This window comes from Chenopodium album, chromosome 4 (assembly GCF_948465745.1).
Source record: "Chenopodium album chromosome 4, dcCheAlbu1.1, whole genome shotgun sequence".
Classification (NCBI taxonomy): Eukaryota; Viridiplantae; Streptophyta; class Magnoliopsida; order Caryophyllales; family Amaranthaceae; genus Chenopodium; species Chenopodium album.
The window spans coordinates 59,210,352-59,237,263 of record NC_137837.1 but is presented as its reverse complement, the minus strand read 5'-3'; the positions used below and the strand labels follow the sequence as shown (position 1 = coordinate 59,237,263).

The 26,912-nt window shown below is 40.4% G+C and overlaps 1 protein-coding gene across 1 annotated transcript; it reads right to left on the bottom strand.

Annotated features, from left to right (window-relative positions):
* Positions 1 to 1,262: 1,262 nt before the first annotated feature.
* Positions 1,263 to 5,564, bottom strand: LOC145627031 (uncharacterized). Its single transcript, XM_081679439.1, has 7 exons — positions 5,150 to 5,564; positions 4,986 to 5,050; positions 4,405 to 4,467; positions 4,160 to 4,261; positions 3,953 to 4,018; positions 3,101 to 3,140; positions 1,263 to 2,109 (listed from the first exon to the last, which is right to left on the bottom strand). Exons 1-7 carry the CDS (start codon positions 5,502 to 5,504, stop codon positions 1,265 to 1,267), a joined length of 1,536 nt encoding a protein of 511 aa, XP_081535565.1. The 5' UTR covers positions 5,505 to 5,564; the 3' UTR covers positions 1,263 to 1,264.
* Between the last annotated feature and the right edge of the window lie 21,348 nt (positions 5,565 to 26,912).

Sequence of the window (26,912 nt, the reverse complement as noted above, 5' to 3'; positions counted from 1 at the left end):
GAACTGGACGTCTCTTTAGCCAGTCAACCAGATGAACCATGTGCCCCATTCCAGATGACAGTCTCAAATACATGGTGCACTTTTTATAATGAATGGATCTATCAATAGCCAATGTTATTAACCATATCAGAAAACAAAATGATGAAATAAATAAACAGGCCTCTCAGCACAGAGACAAAATTATAAAATTTTAAAACATGGGTGCTAATCAACATCAAGTTGACAAGTATTCTGCAGTTAACATTTACTGTACCTTTTTGATACCACAGAACACGAATTCCATTGGGCAAATTTTCCGACAGCTCTTGACCTGGATCTATTAAATCCGTTGGTCCAAAGATGCATCCCATTCTACATGACTACAAAAACCTGGGCAACAAAGGCTAATAACATGGATTCCACAACAGAGTGCAAAGCTAATGTAAGATGTGCAGTGTGGAACTCAGATGAGTAAGGCAGACATCATTTCTGACCAGCAACACAAATCGCCTGCAGCTTTAAGCCGGGTAACATGTGCGCCGCAGATCTGCTATAACTTTCCTCATAGTCCCCATTGTTTGAAACCAATAAAATAATGTGGAATGAGCTTTGAAAAGTATTCTGAAAGTATTAATGCAGTTCAACTAGTGCAAAAAGTGGTATTAGTAGAAACCAGTTGTAGACTAAGGCCCCGTTTGGTTTAATGTAAAACATTTTCAATGGAAAATTAGTTTTTATGGAAAACATATTTTCAAGGAAAAACACTATTACAAATTAGTTTTCCTTTGTTTGGTTGCATACAAGAAAAGTCCAAGAAAAATAAAAAATAAGAGTGGAAATGTAAGGATGAATGAGAGGGAAGTAAAAAAAGGAGGTAAGGAAGAGAGGAAAATGTGGCTTCCCTTGTTTTGGGAAGGAAAATAGTTTCCATCATTAAGGATGGAATTTTCCACCCTTGGAAAAATTGTTTTCCACCCCTTAACAAACCAAACAAAGGAAATTGGGAAAAAATGGAAAATTCAATTTCCATGAAAACCTTTTACATCAAACCAAACAGGGCCTAAGTGATAAACTCACACTTGAACTGTACAAATCCTAACTAAAAAAGCTCAGATCTCATATAAGTTCTAAGAAAAGCCTGCTCTCTATACATGAACACAAACTAAAAATCATGTACAGGTGATTCAAGTTCTAGGAAAGTCCATACTTCATAGACAAGCTGTCACTCCTCAGAGCTCCTGTGGGATCATCAAATTGTTATCGTACCAGAAAATGACAAACATATTCAGTCATCATCCATGTCAAGTATACATAGCTGTTCATCCGTCCATTCCTGGACTGCAGCTCTAGATATTAATGCCACCCTTTGCTTCTTTACCCCATTTGATCCTATAGGCTCTTGATCATCTTGTTTCTCAACCACTATTGAATTAGCCCCAGTTTCTGTCTGCTGCATTGACTTTAGACCACCAAGTATTTCAGACATGTTTCTCTTGGCTTGGTTCTCAACCATGCCTGGAGCAGAGCTGATACCCCTGAGCTGTTGTTGCTTATGAACACTATTAACATCACATACGTCAAGATCATCAACATTATTAGGCAGCCTTGAACTTGTGACAAGAGGAGCATGCACAACAGTGCTGGGTTTCTCAGTTGAGCTCATGTTACAGTTACTTCCTCGCAGCAGCCTTTTGTCTTGAGCAACATTTGCCTGCCCATTCTGATCACCCAAGTTCCCAATCATGCAAGGAGCAGAACTCAATTCCCTAACCTGCCTGCAATTTTCATTATTGTCAGGGTCCTGGAGGTTCTTATCTATGCCTTCCAATGAGCCAGAACCTGGTTGGCTGGTTCTGCATGAATTTCCTCCCTGCCTTTGACTGTAACACCCCATAGCACTATGGACATTATCAACTGAATCAGCACGAATGGGCTCCTTGAAAATTCTATCAGCTGCGTTTTCAACCTGTCTGTCGCCACAGAGGTTGCTAGGCTGCGTACAGTTCTCCGTTTCAGTAAGCTCTACAATTACTGATTTTCCTTTCCGCTGCACATCTCCGACAACTATTCCAGTTCTTTTAGATACCAGGGTTGAATTCTTTTCCGGTATCACTAAGTTTCTGCCGTATACTATAAACAAAATGACCTAAGCAAATTATATATATAGCACCTCAAGGAAAGGTAACTCAAAGTCTTATTGTATATAAGATCAGAGTAAAAAAGCACAAGGGGACCCTGTCCTGAATCACACTCTAGTTTCTAAAAGTAGATTTGATGTAAGATTTGAAAATGATCATGGGTAATAGTGTCAAAATGAATATTAATGCAAAAATATCCCCTTTTGTACAATAACTTGAAGCTAGAGCCATTTTCAAATGTTATAGATAAATGACTGGGCAAATGGAGAGAAATATAAACTCAACTATTAGTAAACATGACGATGCTATTAATGGTGAGGGAATCATACGATAGACGCCCATAGAAAAACATAAGAGCAGATCTGGCAATTCAAGGAAGAAGATTTTTATAAATATATATAAGAAAGGAAAGAAAAATATTGATGAAGATTAAGGGCAATTCTACAACTGCAGCACACAGCTATTAAGCATATCATATGTGAATTGTGTTAGGAAAGAATAATCTTCTTGCTCCCATTACCTCAAGGCTTAATAGGTCAAACCAGCATTAGCTGTAAGAAATCTCCAGAATATAGACAGATGACAGGGAAGAGACAATAATTAAAATTTAACATAAGCCCCATCCAATATGAGTAGCCTCAAATCACATTTCAAAAAACAATATTTCCCATAAAGTTTAGTTTATTATCAAAGATTCTAAAGACAATATCATATTTTAGGTCATATACACTTGCACATACTGTAATAATATTTCCTGGATGGCTACCAAAAGTCTCTTACAAAAACCCTCGCAGATAGCTTATTAAAGCAGTGAGAAGAAACAAAGAGCGCTTTAATAAGACACAAACATATTAGCAGCTCTCAGAACAGCAAAATCACGGTGATTTCAGTATGATATAGTTCTCCTAGATGTCTATACAGAAACAAATATTTCAGAAAGAGGAAACACCGATAAATGGTAACTGGATAATTGTCTAGATTACCTTCAGTAAAATCATGGACTTCACAATCTACAGAAACCACCTGCAGTGAGACATTGGAGTGCCTTGAGATTTGTGTTGGTACAAATATTGGAATATATTCCAGTCCATATTAAGAAGCAAATTAGATATTTAGATTAACACAAGTTCACATGCTGTCACAAGAACAATTGCATACATGCTTCACAAACTCAAATGGATGCAATAGAATAAACGAAAAAGTAGTTCAGTGGGCTGATGCCAAAGATTCCAATGGCCCCAATTACTTCATTACAAATACATTTCATAGTTCAATTTATTTCCTTCATGCAGAACAAGCAACAACTTCAAAGTGAGTTGAAATACTAAAATTGTGCAATGAAACTCATAAGGAGCCATTAATCATATACCAATGTAACGTTGTTCCTTAACTATTCTAATTTTCATATGTCCTTGTTATTTAAACAAGTCACTTTCACTTTCGTTTGGCACATTACAAATAATATATTCGCGATTTTTGTGGCATGAAAACTATATTTCTCATTCTCTTGTAGTCATCCGGAGTACCTTGTTATAACTTAAAAATGGTAGAACAGATTACTCTTAAAGCTTAATTGAATTAAGACTATTATATGAAATCTCAACAAGACAGCCGTGTGAATTATCTTTGGTTTACGTTGAGCTGTTTCTCACACCCATTCCCTTTGAAATTATTTTCCTCATTTGGTCTCTTCAACTTTTCATCAATCTCCTCCAAATAGAAACTTTGTATATAATTGTTTGCCTCTTATGATGCATCATCAATACAAGTTTACATCGAAGTATCAAACAGTTTAAAAATATACCGCACTCTTAAAATCAATCACTTGAGCATACCTTAGCAATATTGCTTCTTGTAATATTTAGGTAGCAAGATGTGCATGAAGAGGAAAAGGCAACAACCTGGAAACATCTCCCAAATTTCAGATAACAGTATAAAAAGGCTTGGTTACTAGTTCACAATTCAATTTGTTAAAATAATCAATTAGTGAATAGTACAAAAAAAGAAAAAAAAATAATTCAGCAGTTTTATTAAGAACAAACCTTCTGGAGTATCAAAACTGAGCCAACAGTAATCAATCTCCCAAACTCCCCTATGCTGAGGACTTTCCCATGAACACTAGCACTAATTGTTCCAGTTGGATCCTACATGGCAAGTTCCAATGAACAATTAAAGATACAAAAATGTCCAAACTCCAAAGTAACTCAGATATACACAAATGAGATATCCAAAATGACGAGGACATATACAATCTGCAAGGGAGTGAGGACAAACACCGTGTGTATACCTTAAGGGTAATCATCATATCACCAAGACCATTTGGAGCACAAGATTTCACAATTGCAACAACCTATAAATAAAAGCAAACCATGGCAATAAAGGGTATAAACTAGTCAGCTGTGTGAAAAGCGACCAAAAGAGCAAAAATCAGCTCAGGGCAATTGGATAAGCAACTATAATTAGCATTCCTATTTTCATTGCTCAATTTGATGTTTCTAACTAGTCTACCTCTTATTCAGGCGGAAGCTGATTGAAAACCAAGTAATCGAGTATACAACAACCAAGTTGTTTCAATAGCATACATCATTCCATGAAAAAGAATAGCGAGTTACAAATAACAAACAACAACCCATATCATCCCTGAATTTTTGCCATTTCTGGTAGATTGGTTTTATGTTTCGATTCGATCAAACTAAAATTAAAACTCAAAAGAGTCACTTGTTTTCTACGTATCACTAAAAAGAAAGTTCATTTTACACTCGAACAGGCTAAATTTATGCAGCCTACTACAGTAATCTTCATTCCAATCAAAAATTAATCAAACCAATCACCGCATATTTGAACAGATTAAAAGATAAAGTTCAATACCTTATCAAATCTATCAGCATTCACACAGTTTTTGATAGCACTCAAAGGGGTAATATCAACCACACCTAATTTTGCAAAAAACAATAAACCCTAAATCAATCAAATTAAACCAATATAAAAAAAAAAAATGAAAACCATTAAAATGAAAAGGAGAATGAAATTACCATGAGTGCGAAGAACATCTAGGACAAAAAGCCAAGGATTACGGGAAAATTCTTCCCCAGAATCTTGTTGAACCCTACGAATGTACTCCTGAGTGGAAATCTCAAGGGACTGATTTCGATTAGTAGTCGAATCGAATCGATTGGTTCGGTGCATAGCGGCTTGGATGGCGGCGGCAGGACCAGGAATGAGGCGGCGAGTGGTGGGTGATGGCGGCGGCGGTTGTTGCGGTGGTTCCGGTGGGAGGAGAGAGAGGGAAGGTTGAGTGGTGCAGCGACGGAGGAGAGAGGTGGAGGAGGAGGTTGAGAGGTCGATGTCGTCAGTGTCAAGGGCTTCCCATGGCTCCTCCACTTCCATTCGTTCCCTTTTCTTTTTTGGTGAAAGAGTTTGAGTTTCCCGCCTTAACGTTGTTACGTGCTCCGTACTCGACTTTTATGGGAGCGTTTGGTGTGTGCCTGTGTGGGAAGGATCGAATTGGGCCTTGTTATTTTGACCTTCTGGCAGAGCAGGGATCATCAGAGTAGAGCAGATTAAATTTCAGCGAGTAGAACAGATTTCATGATAGCAGAGCAGAGCCAGCCGAGCAAAGCAGACTTCAACATTATTATTATTATTATTATTATTATTATTATTATTATTATTATTATTATTATTATTATTATTATTATTATTATTATTAATACTATTATTATTATTACTACTATTATTAATGTTATTATTATTAATGTTGTTGTTGTTATTATTATTATTATTATTATTATTATTATTGTTTTGGGTTATTTTGTCTCTCGGGAGAGTTACGTCACGAAGTCTGGTCCGGCTGAGTAGTACTTGCAAAACAACGGAGACTCCAGGTGGTTGGAGCTCCGCCTCCGAAGATCAAGTTAGTAACTTGAAAGGGAATAAAGAGTACGGAAATTTAGGTGGGGATCTGCTTAGATTCCAAGCTCAGGTGTTTCTCTGATGAGAGAGAATGTAGGTGTAATAAATGATTGAATGTGTGTCCCTAAAATGGGGAAATATCTCCCTATTTATAGGGTCATTGGAGAACGTGCCCCTGTCTAGGTCACTTGACCTAAATTTCAGTGGGATGCGCCGTTTTACGGCGCTTCTTGGGATTTGGGTCCTTGAAGACCGCCATTTCAGAGATATATCTAAGGGGGCCACGTGTCAAGAGGATATTAAGCCACGTGGGCCATCCTGAGCTCGACACGTGGCCTCCTCTCATTGGTCCACGTGTCAAGGGTATTTTTACCCTAAACATTTGCCCCTCACAGGGCGCACGTGCATATCACGTGGGGCCTGTGACACGTGTCCACCTTTCAAAGGTGAACAGTAACGGGTAGTAAAATTTGAATTTCAAATCAAAGTTTCCCCCCGCTTTCACCTTCTATAAATAGAAGTTTACCCCCCCCCCTTTCTCTCACCTTACGCTCACTTTGACTTTTTAGAGAGAGAAAGAGAGAGCTTCTAGAGAGAAATTCTCTGCCTCCGTCTGCATCAAAGCAGTTTCAAGTTTTCGTGTGCTAGAAGTTCAACACCCGGTTTGCCGGCTGTAGCGGTTTTCAGATTTTTCAGAGTAAAAGTAAGGTAATCGCCTGTACCATTTTAGCTTTTCTCCTTTTCAACTTGTATACAATTTTTTCTCCGCGTGTATACCTAGTTTTTTAGAAAATATAAATGAGTTCTCAATCCACTCACTCGGCAATGCCTATAACACTCAGCCGGTCCCCCGGAACGGCTGAGTCTAGAACAGGGGGTGCCTTTTCTGGACTGTCGGAATCGATATGCTCATCTCCGAATTCCTCCCTCTCTGTGTCTATGCAGGACACAATGGCCAGAACGAAACAGACGGTCTAGGAGCAGGCGTACTATAGAAGTGCCAGCCGATGAGGTTGTTCCCGATGGGGAATAGAGGGATTTGGAGGAGAGTGGTTTCGATGAAGAGGCTCCCTCTACTTCCGGGAGCTCCGGGGTACGAGAGGTAGGCGGCGAGGGAACCGCCTCCTCTAATGAAGCCGGCGATGCTGAGGCCGGCGAAGGGTCAAGGGCCGAATCTTCCGGCTCTGACCAAGATAATTTTGCGGCTGACTATCAGCAACCACCTAAGGTCGCTGACAACCCCAACCCCAAACGGACCCGGATGCTGCCGGGTAACATTGCCCTTCTCAATAGCGGCTTTAGGGCCTTCAAAGAAAAGCACCCCTTTGGAAGGGGCTGGGACATCATCGTTCCTCCGGCTGACGCTGTAATGGCCTGGAACGATGATATTGATAATGCAGACCATTACTTCGTCTGCTACGAGGCGGTAATCGAAGTCGGCCTCCGGTTCCCCCTCCACCCCGGGATTAGGAAAATCCTAAAGGGGTACGATGTAGGAGTTTGGCAGCTCACCCCCAATTCGTGGGTGAACATTTTAAGCTACATCGCCGCCTGCGAGTTCCAAAATATAAATCCAAGCTTTTCCGCCTTCGCTCATATGCATTATTTGAGCAAGGCCCCAGGCGGCCATGGGGCATGGTATACTCTGACTACCTTGCCCCAATATTTGATGACTTTGGACAAAGTGTCCAAATGGTCCGGGTGGAAGGATAAGTTTTACTTGATTTCTTCCCCAACTTTGAGACATAACCGGACACTGCGCCGGTATAACACTGAGTCGGCTCTTCTAGGCAGGAAGTGCCCCCTCCCGGCGCTATCCACTAAGGCCCGGGAGAAAATAATAGAGCCGGGATTTTTTGAAACAACAACTGAGCCCATGGGGGATGGGACTCACATTATAGTTCCCAAGAACTGGATCCCCCATCCGGACTTCTTCAAGGACGAGTGCTTCTTGTCCGCCTGCGGGCTGAGTACCATGTTTCCCAAGGGTAGAATACCTTACATCTAGAATGTTTGTTATTTTTATTTTTATTGCAAACTTGCCATAATTTCTTCTAACCTTGAATTATGTTCATGCAGCCGACGCCTTGAAGATGGTCGATCCGGCTAAGACACCGGCTAAGTCGGCGGCGCTGCTGCACAAAGAGGCTGCGCTTGCCAAGAAAGCAGCCGTCGATGCAAAGGAGTCCAAGAAAGGCGGGGTAAGACCGCCTGACTTTTTTTGTGTGTATACATTTTCATTCATATTTTTTTAAGACAATTTGCCGGTTGGGTATACTTACCCTTGTTTGTTTCTTAGGACTCCGCAAAGAAAATTTCACGATCCTTCTCCAAGCTTCTCAAAAGGCAAGGAGATGATCTGGAGAAAGCTCTGGCTGCAAAGGCCGCGAGGAAGGACCCCCCTCCCCAGTCACATTCTGCTGCCAAATCCGATCGTCCAACGACCGGAGGTAAATCTCCTGCTGCGATGAAGATTCTGAGCGAAAGCTCAGAGCGCTCACAGCAGAAAGCGCCGGATGCCTCTACGGCATCGAAGGGTGGCGAGCCACCTAATGTTGCAGCCGGTGCGGCAACACCTGGGGAGGAGCAGAAGCCTGCGCCCCATCCGGATACCCAAGGTAAGGGAAGGATTGAAATACCTTGGCCACTTGATTTCATGAGAGTCAAGACTAAGGTTGATCCCTCTGGGGTTCAGTCAGCAGCCGACAACGGATGAATGCCAACTATGCTGCCTCTTTCTCACAGAGTACTGCTTTTGATGCAGATCTGACATCCGACGAGCCGAATCTTGTGGGCTTCGCAAAACGGATGATGAGGACCCTCACCCGGTCAGAGAAGAACTCCATACCTGATCTGCAGGTGGTGGACTTCGACCGGATAATGGGCCAACTGGCTGAGGTAAGGAATCCCACAACCTTGATATCTTTTACCTTTAATTCTACTAAGTAACTCATAATCCGACTTCCCTTTTCTCAGGTGATGCTGAGAGTGGATGGCCTCCGGGGCCCCTTCAGGCGGAAACAGGAAGAGGTAAATGACGCCAAACGGAGGGCCCTTGAAAACCTCAACTCTGCTGAATATGCTAATTATATGTGTGATTTAAAGATTAAAGCAGTAGAGTTGAAATAGGAGGAGCTGATCCGGAGTTTGACGGCTGCGAACGACGAAGCTAACAGCCGGGCTGATGATCTTGATCAGAAACTGAAGGATGCCAAGTCAGAACTCAAGGAATTAGAAGAGGCTGATCAAGAAAACACTCAACTTCGAGCAGACGTTTCCCGCCTAGGGGTTGAGCTTGTCAATCTGCGAAACAAGCAGTCGGACGAGCTAGCCCAAGAGCAAAAGCGGCTGACGGAGGAGAATGAGCGTGATAATCTGGCCCGGCTGAAGATCACTTAGAGCCTCCTCTACCCAGACATAGACTTTGAGGTCTATAAGCTAAGGTATGATTACGCCACTGAGTTGTATGATGCCCAGCTACTGGGTGATGCTCCACCGCCTCGCTTCAAAGATTGGGCTGCTGAGCAGGGATATGAAGTATCTGATAACGAGGAGCCGGCGGCGGATGAGCAAAACGAAGGCCAAACCAGCCAAACTCAGCCGGAGCAGCAGCATCCACCTCAGCCTTAGGCGGGCCTCCTTACTTTCTGCGGCAGTATGCCAACCATTCTCTTTGCCGGCTTGTATGCCGTGTAAAATTGTATCTTTACCAACCATGGGATTGGGTTAACAATTAATTTTTGGTTTCTTCACCGGATGTGATTCCGGCTAACACTTATTCTGGCCTTTGTGCCATTTTTTAATATTAACAAAGTATTCCGACTCAGTCGGTGTTTATATATGTTTGTGTTTGAATTTTTCAATTTGAAATTTGAATTTTGCGTATGTTTGCAATTATTTAGTATTTTGCCTATCTTAAAAAAGCATGCGGCAATTTGGAATCCGGGTGCTCTTGCCCGTGGGCGGCTGTGTGGTTGGTTTTATTTCAAATTGATTGATTGGCTTAGAAACACTTAATACTAGGAGAAGTATGGAGTGTTTTTAGGCCAATCAATCATAATGGTGATTGCCCCAAACCAAGTGCACAGCCGGCCATTAGAGCGGGTGCTTTGAGCTTCTTTCCCAGGCGGTTATATTCCATCTGGGTTTAACACATAGCCATTACACAAAATCTTTTGCCCCAATAGGGAGAGTGAGTGCAACTTTGGAATAAATAACCTAAGTGAGAACTTCAGTCGGATACCGACTGATGCCTCGGGGCATCCGGTATTCGATAACTTAATCGTTCTTCATAGATTATTCTGGTCAGACGGCTATGAGTTAACCAATTTGGTCGTTCAATTTTCGCCGTCTGCGTAGGTACGTAGAACCGACGAATAGTCTGTTCTCTGCGACGATTTCACCCGGAGGGGTGTCGCCGGACGCCTTTGTCCATGTTGGGACAGGCGATTTTATAACATAAGCAACCATCCGGCCATTTTGGCCTTTTGGTCTTGTTTGAGACCGGTTGTATAGCCACTAAGCGTTTTTGTGCCCAGTTTTTAATCGGACCATTGGCCGAGCGTTATTACAAAAGTGAATTTACTTTAAGTGTCGAACTTAGTTAGTTAAAGAAATAGTCCATCTGAACGTTACCCAGACGGACAAGCAATTATTGAATTACACTAAGTATTTAACTTAGTTAGTTAAACAAAGAGTCCGTCTGGGTATTACCCAGGCGAACAGGAAATTATTAAATTATACCAAGTGTCAAACTTAGTTAGATAAACAAAGGATCCGTCTGAGTATTACCTAGGGGGTCAAGCAATTATAGCCTTTACTAAGTATCAAACCTAGTTAGTTAAATGAAGAATCTGTCTGAGTATTACCCAGGCGGATAATAAAAAACAACAAAACAATTTTGCAAACAAAGTCTGAATTCTCATTAATTGACTCACTGTTTACAAAAAATTTACATTCCCAGAAGTAGTACTTTTTTAGGTTATCTACATTCCAAGTTCTGGGCAGGCGGCGACCGTCTGGGGTTTCCAGACGGTAGGTGCCGTCCTTGACTTCTTCATAAATCCGGTAGGGGCCTTCCCAATTAGGGGTTAGCTTTCCAGCCTCATTGGCCCTACCCGTTGCCTCCATTTTTCGTAGCACAAAGTCATCCACTTTCAAAGGGCGCTTGTGCACTTTCTTGTTGTAGGCTTTGGTCATTCTCAGTCGGTATATCTCATGGCGCAGGGCAGCGTTGCCCCTGCGTTCCGGGAGGGAGTCCAATGCCAGCCGCATGGCCTCCCAATTTGCCTCTTCATCATAAAGCATGACTTTGAGAGTCGGCTCGTAGTGTTCAATGGGCAAGACGGCTTCAGCACCGTATACCATAAGAAATGGGGTTTCTCCGGTTGCCCCTTTAGCGGTAGTCCGGATGGCCCATAGGACATGAATTAACTCTTCTGCCCATAAGCCACCGACTCTTTCAATTTTCTTTTTTATGACGTCTGAGATGAGTTTGTTGAAGGCTTCAACCTGGCCGTTTGCTTGGGGTCGGCCGACTGATGCAAAACAATGTGAGATACCCTGATCTCCCAACCAAGTCTTGAGATGGGGGGTTTCAAACTGAGGGCCATTATCAAACACCATAGACATAGGTACCCCAAACCGGGTGATGATGTTCTTCCAGATGAAAGAGATGACATCCTTTGTCTTGATGTTCTTAACCAGCTCAGCTTCTACCCGTTTTGTGAAATAATCCACAGCCACCAAAATGTAGCGCTTTCTGCCTGGAGAAGGCGTATAAGGACCCAAGATATCCATGCCCCACTTAGCAAATGGGACTGGGCTGTGGATTGCCGTCAGATCAGTAGCCGGGCGGTGAATAAGTTGGCCAAACCTCTGGCATTTGTCACATCTCTTCACCAACTCTTTAGCGTCTACTTCAAGAGTAGGCCAAAAGTAATGCCGCCTGGCTCTGACGGCTAGGGACCTGCCGCCTATATGAGAGGCACAGTACCCAGCATGCAAATCTTCGAGAACTTCTTTCCCCTTTTCTGGGGTAACTCACTTCAATAGAGGTTTAAGGAAACCCGCCTTGAAGAGCTCTCCGTTTCTTAACTTGAAGTTTGCTGCTCGTTTTTTCATGACGGCTGCCTCATGTCGTGAATCATGAAGTTTGCCGTCTGCTAAGTATGCCCGGATGCCATCCATCCAGGTAGAGCTTCGGTCTAAGATTCCAATGGGCTCTTCATGTATGCTTCTCTTTTCAAGAACTTCCCAAAAGACCGACCGAGGCGTATCACAGCAGGCGAATGAAGCCAATTTGGACAACGCATCCGCCTGATTGTTATCCGAACTAGGCACTTGATTCAGACGAAATTCCTCAAGTGCCCCAGCCTCTTCTTTGACTGCCTGAAGGTATTTGATCATAGCCGGATGAGTTGCCTCATATTTTCCCTCATACTGGCTAACGACCAACTGTGAATCAGAGTAGGCGTCAATTTTGGTTGCCCCTGCTGCCTTACACATGCGGATTCCGGCTAGCAGGGCTTCATACTCCGCCTCGTTACTTGAGGCGTGAAACTTAAACCGCAGTGCATATTCAAATCTGTCCCCCTCAGGGATTCATATATAATTCCTGCACCGCAGCCGTTCTTCGTTGAGCTTCCGTCTACATACACTTTCCAAACCTAGTCAATGTTATCCGGTTGCACCGGTCGTGTCATTTCAACAATGAAGTCGGCAAATGCTGACCTTTCACTGCCTTTCTAGGTTCAAAAGTGATTTCAAGACTTTGCATTTCAATAGCCCATTTCAGCATTATGCCGGATGATTCCAAGGTAGACATTAGCCGCTTGAGGGGCTGGTCGGTGTAAATTACCACCGGATGGGCCAGAAAATACGGCTTCAATTTCTTGAAGGCCATATACAGAGCAAGGCCAAATTTTTCTACCATGGGGTACCGGAGCTCAGCATTTTTTAGAACATGGCTAATGAAATAGACCGGAAGCTGAACGCCGTCTCTCTCAGCAAGGAGAACGGCACTGAGGGCATGATCTGAGACGACTAGGTACATGTATAACATCTCTTTAGGCAGTGGACTAACAAGCCTTGGTAAAGAGTGCAAGTGTTCTTTCAGCCGTTGAAAGGCCGCCTCAACATCATCCCCCCATTCAAATCTTGTCTTCTTCCTGATTGCTTGGAAGAAGTAAAGGCATTTGTCACCTGACCGGCTGAGGAATATCCCCAAGGCCGCCAGGCAACCGGTTAGTCTCTGTGCTTCCTTGACAGTGCGGGGTGACTTCATGTCAATTACCGCCTGTATCTTCTCGGGGTTAGCCTCTATCCCCCTTTGATCAATCAGGAATTCGAGAAACTTCCCAGACTCAACACCAAAGACGCATTTCTTAGGATTTAACATAACCTTATGCCGCCTGAGTGTGGTGAAGGTTTCTCGGAGATCAGCAAGGTGATCCGCCTTCTGCTTGGATTTGACTATCATGTCATCAATGTACGTCTCTACATTCCTCCCAATTTGATTAATAAAGACCGTATTAATCATCCGTTGGAACGTAGCCGACGCATTTTTCAAGCCAAACGGCATCACAGTGTAACAGAATAACCCCTGATCAGTGACGAAGGCCGTCTTTTATTGATCTTTCTTCCACAGGGGTATTTGATGGAAGCCGGAGTAGGCATCCATAAAACTCATCAAGGCATGCCCGGCTGTCGAATCGACCAGACTGTCGATCTTAGGAAGCGGATAACTGTCTTTGGGACATGCCTTGTTGAGGTCTGTGTAATCAACACACATACGCCAGGTACCATTCGTCTTCTTTACAAGCACAACATTCGCCACCCAGTCGGGGAAATTACACGGCCGAATGAACCCAGCGTCCAACAGCTTTTTAACTTCGGCAGCTGCCGCCTGACTTCTTTCCTCGCCGTGATTTCTTTTCTTTTGCCGGATGGGCTTCTTTTTAGGGTCCACGGCGAGTTTGTGGACAACAAGATCCGGGCTGACGCCTGGCATCTCTTCCACTTCAAAGGCAAAAATGTCTTTGAATTCTTTGAGCAGAAGGTGCAAGTATGCACCCAAATTATCATAAACAACCATCCCAACCTTCACAGTACGCTCCGGACGACTGTCGTCCAGAGGTATATCAACATGTTCTCCAGCCGGTTGGGGACAGAGCTCATCTGACCGTTCACCGGTCAGTGATTGCTATTTTTTCTCTTTTTTCACCTCCACCAGCAGAGGTGCCTTCCTTTTCTTCCCGACTACTAGTGGGGCTGGTACTGGGTTGACATCCTTGACATTGTCAAAGTCTATTGGTTCCTGGCCGTCTGGGGCCACAGTATCTTTGACGGCTGAGAGATAGCACTCCTGGGCCGTCTTTTGATCCCCATTCAAGGAACCAACAGAGCCGTCATCCCTCTCATACTTAATGAGCATGAGGGAAGGGATGATTACAGCCTTGGCTTTGTTGAGGGTTGGCCGACCTAGAATAATGTTGTAGGCGGTCAGCTCCTCAACGACCAAGAACTTGACGACCAGGTGTCGCCATTTTCCTTTCTCACCCAGCCGGATTGGTAAATCAACCCTTCCGACTGGGTAAACCATTCCACCCCCAAAACCAACCAAGGGGTGGGTAACTGGATGCATGCTGCTGTCATTGTATTTCAGCTTTTGCAGGCACCAGAGGCTGATGATGTATGATGAGCTGTCGGTGTCAATAAGGATCCGTCCAACCAACTGGTTGGCAACCTTACATTCAATGACGATCGGGTCATCATGCGGACGGCGGACGCTGCCCCTGTCCTTCTCAGTGATCCAGACGTCTGGGAAGGAGGAGCTTGCAGACGCCTGCTCATCATCATCTTGTCCATCTTTTGCAGATGGCTCTTGGTGCCCCGGATGGTAGGGCCACCGCATGAGAACCCGCCTGCTATTGTGTAGACCGGCTCCTTGTCAGCCGCAGGCTGGGTGGTCTTAGACGACTGCCCCAGATTCTTCTTATTAGTCCCTTTGGACTTAGAAATGTAGGACTTTAACATCCCCTTGTCAGCCAAACGGTCCAATGCCCGTTGAAGGCTGAAGCAGTCGTTGGTGTCATGGCCAACTTCCTCATGATATTGGCAGAATTTGCTTTTGTTCCTTGATTGAATGGAACTTTTCATTGGATTCGGCTTCTCTAGGGACAACCGGTCCTTAATTTACATGAGGATGGAGTTGCAGTCCTTGTTAAACTCGTACTTAGGGACGTACAGTTTAAATTCTTTTTTTTTTTCTGGGACGGCTGATCAGAGTCACTAACCGCCCAAACTTCTTTTCTTTTCTTGCTCTCTTCTTTTTTTTGGCCGGCTGAGCAAGTCGGCTGTCTTTCTGTTTGTCAGAATTCTTGGAGTCCGACTGATTACCAGGCGTACAGAGGTCGGTTACTTGAATATAGCTTTTCGCCTTCCTCAGGGCCGCCTGTAAAGTGAAAGCCCTTTTTCTGACTAGGTCGAACTTAAAAGTCGACCCGTCTCTCAGACCCTTGAAAAAGTCTGTAAAAGCTACCTCATCAGACAGTTCTTGAATCTGAATTCTAATCAGATTGAACTGCCTGACATAGGAGCGCATCCCTTCTCTCTCCTCCTACTTAATGGTGCTCAAGTCTAGGCTTGTTTTCTTAGCAGGGATGTTCATTGAGAAGTTGGAAGCAAACAGGAAGGCAAGCTTCCTGAAACTATCAATGGACCCGACTGGCAAATTGCCAAACCATTGTTGGGCAATGCCCTTCAACGTAGCCGGGAAACATCGACACCAAGTGGTATCATCCAACCCTTGTAAGTACATGAGGTTGGTTTAAGCCATGAGGTGATCTTCCGGGTTGGTGGTACCATCATAGGTACCTACCAATACATTCTTAACCTTGGCTGGTTGTGCCGCCTCGGTTATCTCCCGGGTGAACGCAGAAGGTTGTTCACCCAGGCGAAGCAAACGGAGCTGCCAGTCTTGTGGCTGGACATTGTGATATGCCGCCTGACCTCCGAAGAAGGCCGGCTGCATATAGTAAGGTGGGTACTGACCGCAGACCTGAGAAGGTACATATGGTGCAGTCCCGATCATCTGAGGGCCAGAGTGGACTGTATTACCGCCTGTCTGACTCTCATGCAGGGAAAGTGCATTCCCTGCAGAAGTATTGTTGAAGCTGTCTGGAAAATTCGACGTAGAAGCCGACTTAGACAACTGTTGATTTCTCTTCCGGTTGATGATCTCCCGGGCATCAGGAGTTGATTTTTTACTTCCCACCGGCTGCTGGGTCCGGCTGGTATTGTTGGTATTCCTCTTAGGAAGAAGAATTTTGGACTAATCAATGGTCCCGGCTGCCTTCTCCTTTGGATGAGGAGTGGGCTGCCGATCTCTGACTGACTTCACCTTTTCCAGAGGAGTCTTCTTGACCGACTGACCCCTACTTGGGCCAGCCCGGCTCTTAGTGATAAGTTCTTTAATTTCACCCTTGAAACTTGTCATGAATCTCATGAGTTCGTCTCGGGTCACAGGTGCTGATCCAGCTGCCGTATGGGTTTCCCCTTCCGGCTGCCCAGGGGGTCGATTTGTACCCACCTGGGAGGCACCCCGCTCCAGAGTGTCTCTAGGCCGGATGCGCTTGGTTATCAGAGAGCCATCATTGGCTGTATAGGTTTCGACCTGAAGATCTTCATCCTCCTGGTCTGTAAAAACTTCCGGGTCATCGCCCAAACGGTTGGGAGTTGGTACAGACTCTTGAACCATGTTCGAGGTACTCTCCCCACAGACGGCGCCAAATGTTTTGGGTTATTTTGTCCCTCGGGAGAGTTACGTCACGAAGTCTGGTCCGACTGAGTAGTACTTGCAAAACAACGGAGACTCCAGGTGGTTGGAGCTCCGCCTCCGAAGATCAAGTTAGTAACTTGAAAGGGAATAAAGAGTACGGAAATTTAGGTGGGGATCTGCTTAGATTCCAAGCTCAGGTGTTTCTCTGATGAGAGAGAATGTAGGTGTAATAAATGATTGAATGTGTGTCCCTAAAATGGGGAAATATCTCCCTATTTATAGGGTCATTGGAGAACGTGCCCCTGTCTAGGTCACTTGACCTAAATTTCAGTGGGATGCGCCGTTTTACGGCGCTTCTTGGGATTTGGGTCCTTGAAGACCGCCATTTCAGAGATATATCTAAGGGGGCCACGTGTCAAGAGGATATTAAGCCACGTGGGCCATCCTGAGCTCGACACGTGGCCTCCTCTCATTGGTCCACGTGTCAAGGGTATTTTTACCCTAAACAATTATTATTATTATTATTATTATTATTATTATTATTATTATTATTATTATTACTATTACTATTATTACTATTAATATTATTATTATTAATACTATTATTAATGTTATTATTATTAATTTTGTTGTTGTTGTTGTTATTATTATTATTATTATTATTATTATTATTATTATTATTATTATTATTATTATTATTATTATTATTATTATTATTATTATTATTAATACTATTATCAATGTTATTATTATTAATGTTATTGTTATTATTATTACTATTACTATTACTATTATTAGTGCATATACCATTGATTTAGGTGAGTGAAAACATAAATATATGTATACCATATTTAACATATGTTAATAGTAGAAAGATAAAAGACAACGTTTTACTTATATTTATTTCACCAAAATTTTAAAATAAAATGATTTAATGAGTAATAATGATTTTACTTATAAATTTGTCTTAATAATATATTTTTAACCATAAAAATAATAATGATATACAAAGTACTACTTGAAAACAACCTCTTTTTTTTAATTCTTAAATTATATGGAAAGATTTGAAAAATAATTCAACTCAATGAACTAACAATCAATACCCACATACATATAATGTTTCTACACATTGTGAATCAAATATCAAATGTTTATAAAAGAAATTGTTATTATTATTATTTATTTATTTGAAAGAATTGTTATAATTATTAGAAATTATTAATTAATAATATTATTAAATATTAATTCTTAATAGTTTGAATTATTAAATATTAATAATGATAACTATTATTATTAATTATTATTATGATTAATAAATATTAATTATTATTAATATTAATAATTATTATAATTATTCAAAACAATAAATTATTATCATCAATACAATATTAATTATTATTATTATTGAATATTAATTATTATTTTAAAATAGAGCAGAGTAGATTTGATTTGAGCAGAGCAGGGCTCAGTAGAGCAGAGAAAAGCAAAGCAGAGAAAAGCAAAGCAGAGCAGAGCAGCTCTAAAGAACGGGGCCTATGTCGGACTTTTATTAAGTTATTAGGTTAGATCTCGTGTCATACACGATTCATAGTTATAATCCCCCATTCTTTTTACCTTATTTTAGGTGAATTGAGATTAGTTTTAATGAACTGAACTTATTTTTGTTGAACTTAAATTATTTTTACTGAACTGAAATGATGAACATAAATTATTATTATTTTATTTACTGATTTTATGTTATATTTCCTCGTTAAGCTAACTGATTTTTACTTAACCCAACTATTTTTTAGTGAACTTAAATTATTTTTGCTGAATTGAAATTTTTTTACTGGATATTATTTTTTTAACGTGAAGTCAACATTAGGGTGAGCAAAAAATCAGGGTACCCTAAATTGGTACCGGAACCTGTTAGGAACCGCAAGTTCCGGAACCGGAATCTGTACAAGAGGTTCCGGTTCCGGGTAGCAAACTGGAGAACCATTTGTAATAGGTTCCGGTTCAGGTTCTTAATTTTTGGAATCGGAACCTGTAGGGTACCATGTACGACTTTACCTGATAAAAGTATCACTTAATTTCAAATTATACATTATAAATTAGTGATCAACCAGTTTTTATTAAAAAAAAATCCGCGAAAAAGTTAGTGAGTATATTATCACATACAGGGTACCCTGAATCGGAACCGGAACCTGTAGGTTCCGGCTCCGATTCCCAATTTCCAGAAACCTGTTCTACAGGTTCCGGTTCCGGTTCCCATTTTGAGGAACCTGTTGCAACAGGTTCCTGTAGACACCTAAAAATGTCTCCCCAAAACCAAACCCGATGATGAACAACCTTTTACCGCCATTATTGGTCGGGTTGAGTATTTAATCTCTTAGAGTGCTTAAATCCATATTTCCATTTCATAAACCAACCCAACTTCTAGCCCATTTCTCCAAACCATAACTTATTTTTCTCTTTTCGTGCCTTTAAACCTTAAATAATTCATTTCGTGTCCTTTAAAATCATTCATTTCGTGTCCTTTTTATAAAAACGTTAAATCCAGTTTATTTTGGTCCATAATATGGGTCCAATGATTAAATAATTGGACGGGGCTTTAAAAGAGCTTTCCAACGATATATTATAAGTCAAAATCCGAGTTATAACGAATAAGTTATGGCCAAAATATTAAATTGAGCCCAAACCGAACCTAAGCCCACCTTACCTACGACCCAATGATCATGTGGAGGGTCCAAATTATTTAATCCCATTCCTAAGACAATTAGGATTAATTAGAAGATTCTATAAGTTTCTAAAAGATCCTAATTATCCTTTTTGAAAAGATAAGATTAAATAGTTTGAAATTGAATAAAACTCCTTTTTTTGAAAATCCTATTTCTATCCGAATTGGAAGACGTTCAAAGATAGACAGATATTATTTTCGTGCCTCATATTTTTTATCAAAATTTTATATGGTTGGATATTCCTTGAAATTATCTTTCCAATGATATATTATAATATCAATTCCGAGCTATAACGGAAAAGATATGAATAAGATATCAAACTCTATCCAAAACTGACACCGTCTCACTATTTCGGCTATATCTTTTGTTTTACAAAATATTTTTATCTGATTCTAATTGGGTTAGAAAGTAGAATTCAAGAGATTTCCAACTATATCTTATTCATCTTATTCCAATTTCTGGATCAAAAGATATGATAAAAACAAAAACCGCAAAAATTGCTGTCTATCGCAAGAGTTTTAATCCGATTCGAACTCGATCTTTTCTTGATTCTTCGACCCTTTTTTTTTCCCCTATAAATAGAGGTCATATAACCCCTTTTCCAATAATCAACAAGCTTGATCATAAAATAATTCTCTCCTCCCTCTTTTAGCCTAAACACTAGCCTCCCCATTCTTTCAATATTTCTTCCTTTAAGCACTCCAAGGAGTTCATACAATACCCAAAGTTCTAGACTTAAACCAAGGCGTGAAAGGTATAAATAACTGAGGGTTTGGACCAAATCACCTCTAGTTTTTATTTAATTTAATTTTCATTTGCTTTATATTTTTATTGAAGTTACTAACAGTGTATTCATGATGAAGCAATTTAAAGGAACGTGCGGAATGTGAGTAATTAATTAATTTAATTACTCTTATTTTATTAATATTGCTAGTATCATGATTAGGGTTATTTTATATTTGATTTGACTAACGTTATTATTGTTGAATTGCTTCCAATATTAATGTTTATTCTATTGTTATTATGATCACCATATTGCATGTTTAAAGGGAATATGTAATTGAAAATCACGCCTAATAAGATAATTTGGACGACCGGTTTAGGTTCCTTTTAATCTTGTTGTTTAATTCAAGTGATCACAAATATTTTAGAAATATATGTTGTATTAATATCAACCAATTTAGCATAATAACAGTTTGGAGCAAATTGAATATTTTGTTTGTATGCCTTTGAGATCGCAAGAATCACTTTTCACTGTAAGAATCGAGTAGAGGCCAATACGGGCGAATGTGACTCCATGACTCACTTCGTACCATCATCCCCGATCCTCCTTTCGTGGTTCCGAACCATATGGAGTTAGTAATCTCATGGATTATGAATGGGGTTCGTTGTCCCTTAATCGTGGTTGCCTTTTATGATCCGTGAACGGTTTACAAGTTCCTTAAAAACTTGTTGGCGGCTCCTTACTTTCCTTGTCCCTAGTCGTATTATGTCAATTCCCACTTCCTATGAGTGCCAAGAATATTCACAACATGCTTTAACGTAGGCGCACTTCGAGCGACGCCTACAATTTGGCGACTCCACTGGGGAGGATTCTTGGTTATTTATCGATTTGAGTGATCGGTATTTAATTAAGATGAGTGGATGAGACTTGAAAGATTCTTGAATTGTATTCCTGCGATTTAATTGGCATTGTCACATATACATATGGTTTTTTTAGGTTACCTATTTTGCCACAATAGTACGTGTTCTACGTATGTGGCTAGCCCGGGGGATTTATGCTCTATCAACCTGAAAACGCTCATGGCAATAAGGGTTCATCCAAGTTTTTAAATCCACCCAAACCATGGAGTCGAGTTCGATTTCATCACGAACTCGCGGAGCCGGCCGTTGACATACACCCTCAAGGGAGGCTGCCTTGCTAACGCGTCCAAACTCTTAACCATGGTACCCTTTGACACCCAAAAGCTTGACCATAGTCGAACATAGAACTTGACTTTAGGTTGCAAACTTCATTGCATCATGCGTGACAATATGCTTATATGTGCATTTTTTTATTGACTTTTTTTTAATCAAACCCTTTTTATTTTTTTAGAGTCGAGTCATAGATTTTTTTTAAAATTTGAGTCAACTCGGATTTTTATTCCCGTATACTGCCCAAGAGTCAACTTGTTTTGGTCATAGACGGAGTTCTAGAAAGAGTTACGTGTCGTGCCACATATGGATCTGTAGCCCCGAGTTTTATCTTTGATATAGAGTTGGTTTCGTCCAAATCAGAGTCACACATCAAAAGTTATAACCGATATACTACAGCCTGCCTAGTTTAGATGTCTTTTTAGCGTTACTTTTATTTATTTATTTATTTTAAAAAAAAATCGTGTCAAGCTAGTCTTACCCGGTCCTTTAATCCATGTCAACTCGTATAACATAGGATTATAGATTTTTTTTTTATTTTTTTTTTTATACCCATGAGTCTTAACTCTTCTAGAATTCTAGTCCTCTTCCTAGTTTCTTGTGATCGATTTTTGTGCTAACCTTAACATGTGTTCTTTGTCTTTGATTGTGGTTGATCTTATTTATGACTAATGATTGCCAATGGACCGTTTTCACCTAGTAAATAGCATAAACATTAAAATTGGACAAAATTAATCAAGTTAGTTTGTCTTTTAGTGTTCCGTGCTATTTGGTCATTGGGTCCTTTGTTTTTCACTACGTTCTTATGTCTAGCCATACGATCATACCACGAGTCTTAATAAACTCACCTAATCACACATGTTGAGTCATTGCACACACTTTGTCTTCGATTAATGCACTATATTGTTTATGATCGTATATTAGGACCATGCATGCGTCATTTTCCGTCGTTATAGGAATGAGTGGAGTATTTCCCATCAGATTTCAAAATTGTTTCATACACTCTTCCTTTCCAATACAAGTATTGAGTGAATGCATTAAGTGAAATCATCCTTACACAGTACTTGAGTCTAAAATCACTAGGCAATAGTTTGAAGAATAAGGGGAACGTCACTCCTTCCTTCTTTCCTTCCAATCAAAACATCAACAACATGAAACTATTTTCCTCAGCAGGCAGCTAGAAGTAACTCATAAATAGCCATGAAGACAATGCATGATGCAAGCTTCTCACCAAGATTTCATGTTTTCTTCTTCTTTTATTTCAAACCCTTCCCCCTAAAAAGTCTAGCATAGGTTCTCCTTATCCGTGTGTCTATGTGTCACATTTCTTACCTTCTTCATAAACGAGCATCTCTTTCTTACATTCGATCATGTGATCAGCAAAAAAAATAAATCAATTACCGAACTAAACACAAGGTACACCGATGACTTGAGGCACCTTTGCAACCCTGTCATTCCCTATTAACTGTTCAATCACATTCCATTTCTTCATCAACCACTTTGAGCCTCGTCTAACGGTTGGCCTCATTTATTCAATCCACATTCACTTAACCTTGGGATTGGAAGATGTGTAATTGTATAACATTCAAAAGGCAAGTAAAAAAAAAAAAAGCAGAAAAGCGACAATAAAACAATGTCTAAGGGCAAGTGTTCCAATGTCTTTGATATGAACACGTCTCAAATTGCGTCTCTCATCGAGTGCTTGGTACCGTGCCTGAGAAACATGAATGCTAAGTGAGTGATGGACCGCATGATCTGAGATTGCCCACATTGATTCAAAAGAATGAAAAAAAGCAAAAAAAAGAAGAAAAAATGAAAATAAACTTGCAAAATTCAAAACAAAAAAAAAATATGAAAAATAAAACTTGCAAAGTCTAATACACAATTGCATATCTTAGAGGCTTCACTCGGGTCTTGAGCCTTTTACCCCTTTCTTCCTTAAACCTTCAGCTTAACCACCTTACAACCCTTGAAAGACCTCTTTGAGGTGTACACACACTTGTGCAAAGTTCGGTTAGAGCTACGTTGGTCTGATTCCTAACGGATACGTAGGCAACCTCACATTGAGGTGCGGCCACATTCATATTCATATCTATGCATGATCGAGTCAAAGAATATCCAATGCTTACCCCTACCCATTTAGAGCTAGACTTGGGGGCTTGAACCCACATCATTTAGCCTACCTAGCCTAAAAAGTCATCATCTTTGACTCTTCTCACATAAATTTCCATCACTATAGCCTTTGCAGCCAGCCTTAGTATCACATTCACACACTTCACTCGCACATCCATATCCATATCCATATCCATATGATCTTTCCCTTTAAGAGCCCTTTATCATGAAATCTTGTTTAAACACTGTGCATGTTTCATCATCTTTCAAGACAACATTCATTAGAAGAAACATTGTATACTTTCTTAGCTTCCTGACCTGAGCAATATTCATTGTTTCATGCATCGCATAATGTGTTGAGCAACATTTATATATCAATGATTTGTAATCATACAAAGCATATCGTTCTTAGCTCCTTGACCTAAGAAACATTCATTATGCAATACTCATCAATCATTTCATCTATATACGTGCTTAGCTTCCAGACCTAAGTGTTGTTCAAGATCTCTTCTTTACACCATATATGATGCTTAGCTCCATGACCTAAGTTCATTCATCTATCGTGTCACATGATGTAATTGTCCTTAGCCTCCTAGCCTAAGAACATTCATCATGCATACATTATTTTCAAGACAAGCAATTCAATCCATACGATTCATTTCGTCTTGCTTAAGGAGGAAGTTCAAAACTTCTTCCCTTTTTCATTATTTTCTTTTAGGGAAGTTCAAAAAATTTTTCAAAATTTTTATCGAGGGAAGTTCGAAAACAAAACTTCATTTTTCACGTCTTTCTTTTTCGGGAGAAAGTCGGCACCCTCCACTCGTCTCATGACAAAAAATGACGGAAATTTTTTGCTTTTGCACTTTTAATTGCTTGTGTCAATGCACACACTCACTTAAGACACACACAATCACAAGTCATACACATGTCATGTCACATCAAGCCAAACTTTGTCAAGTCAGTGGTTAAGTCAATCACAATATATACGAGTCCATTGGCAAATTTATTTTTGCAGGTCTCATCTACAACCCACGTCCGGGGACAAGCGGACCATTTACAGCCCACGTCCGGGGACAAGCGGACCATCTACAGCCCACGTCCGGGGACAAGCAGACCATCTACAGCCCACGTCCGGGGACAAGCGGACCATCTACAGCCCACGTCCAGGGACAAGCGGACCAGCTACAGCCCACGTCCGGGGACAAACGGACCATCTACAGCCCACGTTTGGAGACAAGCAAACCAACCACAGCCCACCTCCGGGGAAAAGTGGACCATCTACAACCCACGTTCGGGGACAATCGAACCACCATCATTTCATGACGCAAGGTTCTCGATACACAGAGACTTGCAATCTCATCATCTGTCGACTTTCCTCAAGCATGGAAAGTATTATCCGGTGGATTTCTTCAAGCATAGAAAACCGCCAAATTCCTTTGTCGGCTTTCCTCAAGCATGGAAAGCATTATCGGTGGATTTCTTCAAGCATAGAAAAACGCCAAAATCATATGTCGACTTTCCTCAAGCATGGAAAGTGTCATCCGATAGGTTTCTTCGGGCTTAGAAAGCTACCAAACTCATCTGTTGGCTTTCCTCAAGCATGGAAAGCATTTCAACAAATGTCATCCGGTGGATTCCTTCAAGCATAGGAAAATACCAAACTCATTTGTCACCGATACACTGGTGTCAGATAAGCGTTCTACCCCTTTACTCTTTTATCTGTGGAATTAACATTTTCTGCAGGTATCGGCGTATACAGAATGATTTAGGATCGCAGAACGTCTTAAATCATTCTCCGTCTCTATCGACTACTTTGACTATCGTTTTCGAAACTGACGTTTCTACAAACTCAGTCAAAGTGGGGGCTTCTGTAGACACCTAAAAATGTCTCCCCAAAACCAAACCCGATGATGAACAACCTTTTACCGCCATTATTGGTCGGGTTGAGTATTTAATCTCTTAGAGTGCTTAAATCCATATTTCCATTTCATAAACAAACCCAACTTCTAGCCCATTTCCCCAAACCATAACTTATTTTTCTCTTTTCGTGCCTTTAAACCCAAAATAATTCATTTCGTGTCCTTTAAAATCATTCATTTCGTGTCCTTTTTATAAAAATGTTTAATCCAGTTTATTTTGGTCCATAATCTGGGTACAATGATTAAATAATTGGATGGGGCTTTAAAATAGCTTTCCAACGATATATTATAAGTCCAAATCCGAGTTATAACAAATAAGTTATGGCCAAAATATTAAACTGAGCCCAAACCGAACCTAAGCCCACCTTACCTACGACCCAATGATCATGTGGAGGGTCCAAATTATTTAATCCCATTCCTAAGACAATTAGGATTAATTAGAAGCTTCTATAAGTTTCTAAAAGATCCTAATTATCCTTTTTGAAAAGATAAGATTAAATAGTTTGAAATTGAATAAAACTCCTTTTTTTGAAAATCCTATTTTTATCCGAATTGAAAGACGTTCAAAGATAGACAGATATTATTTTCGTGCCTCATAGGTTTTATCAAAATTTTATATGGTTGGATATCCCTTGAAATTATCTTTCCAATGATATATTATAATATCAATTCCGAGCTATAACGAAAAAGATATGAATAAGATATCAAACTCTATCCAAAACTGACACCGTCTCACTATTTCGACTATATATTTTGTTTTACAAAATATTTTTATCTGATTCTAATTGGGTTAGAAATTAGACTTCAAGATCTTTCCAACTATATCTTATTCATCTTATTCGGATTTCTGGATCAAAAGATATGATAAAAACAAAAATCGCAAAAACTGCTGTCTATCGTAAGAGTTTTAATCCGATTCGAACTCGATCTTTTCTTGATTCTTCGACCCTTTTTTTTTTTCCCTATAAATAGAGGTCATATCACCATTTTTCCAATAATCAACAAGATTGATCATAAAATAATTCTCTCCTCCCTCTTTTAGCCTAAACACTAGCCTCCCCATTCTTTCAATATTTCTTCCTTTAAGCACTCCAAGGAGTTCATACAATACCCAAAGTTCTAGACTTAAACCAAGGCGTGAAAGGTATAAATAACTGAGGGTTTGGACCAAATCACCTCTAGTTTTTATTTAATTTAATTTTCATTTGCTTTATATTTTTATTGAAGTTACTAACAGTGTATTCATGATGTAGCAATTTAAAGGAACGTGCGGAATATGAGTAATTAATTAATTTAATTACTCTTATTTTATTTTAATATTGCTAGTATCATGATTAGGGTTATTTTATATTTGATTTGACTAACATTATTATTGTTGAATTGCTTTCAATATTAATGTTTATTCTATTGTTATTATGATCACCATATTGCATGTTTA

Bases quoted from the DNA above. Each gene is read 5' to 3' on its own strand.
- LOC145627031 (XM_081679439.1), bottom strand. From the start codon at position 5,504: ATGGAAGTGGAGGAGCCATGGGAAGCCCTTGACACTGACGACATCGAC. The intron at 4,019-4,159 runs GTTTGTTCTTAA...AGATGTTTCCAG, and splicing joins CAGTTTTGATACTCCAGAAG to GTTGTTGCCTTTTCCTCTTC. The intron at 2,110-3,100 runs GTAATCTAGACA...TTTTGTTTATAG, and splicing joins AGTCCATGATTTTACTGAAG to TATACGGCAGAAACTTAGTG.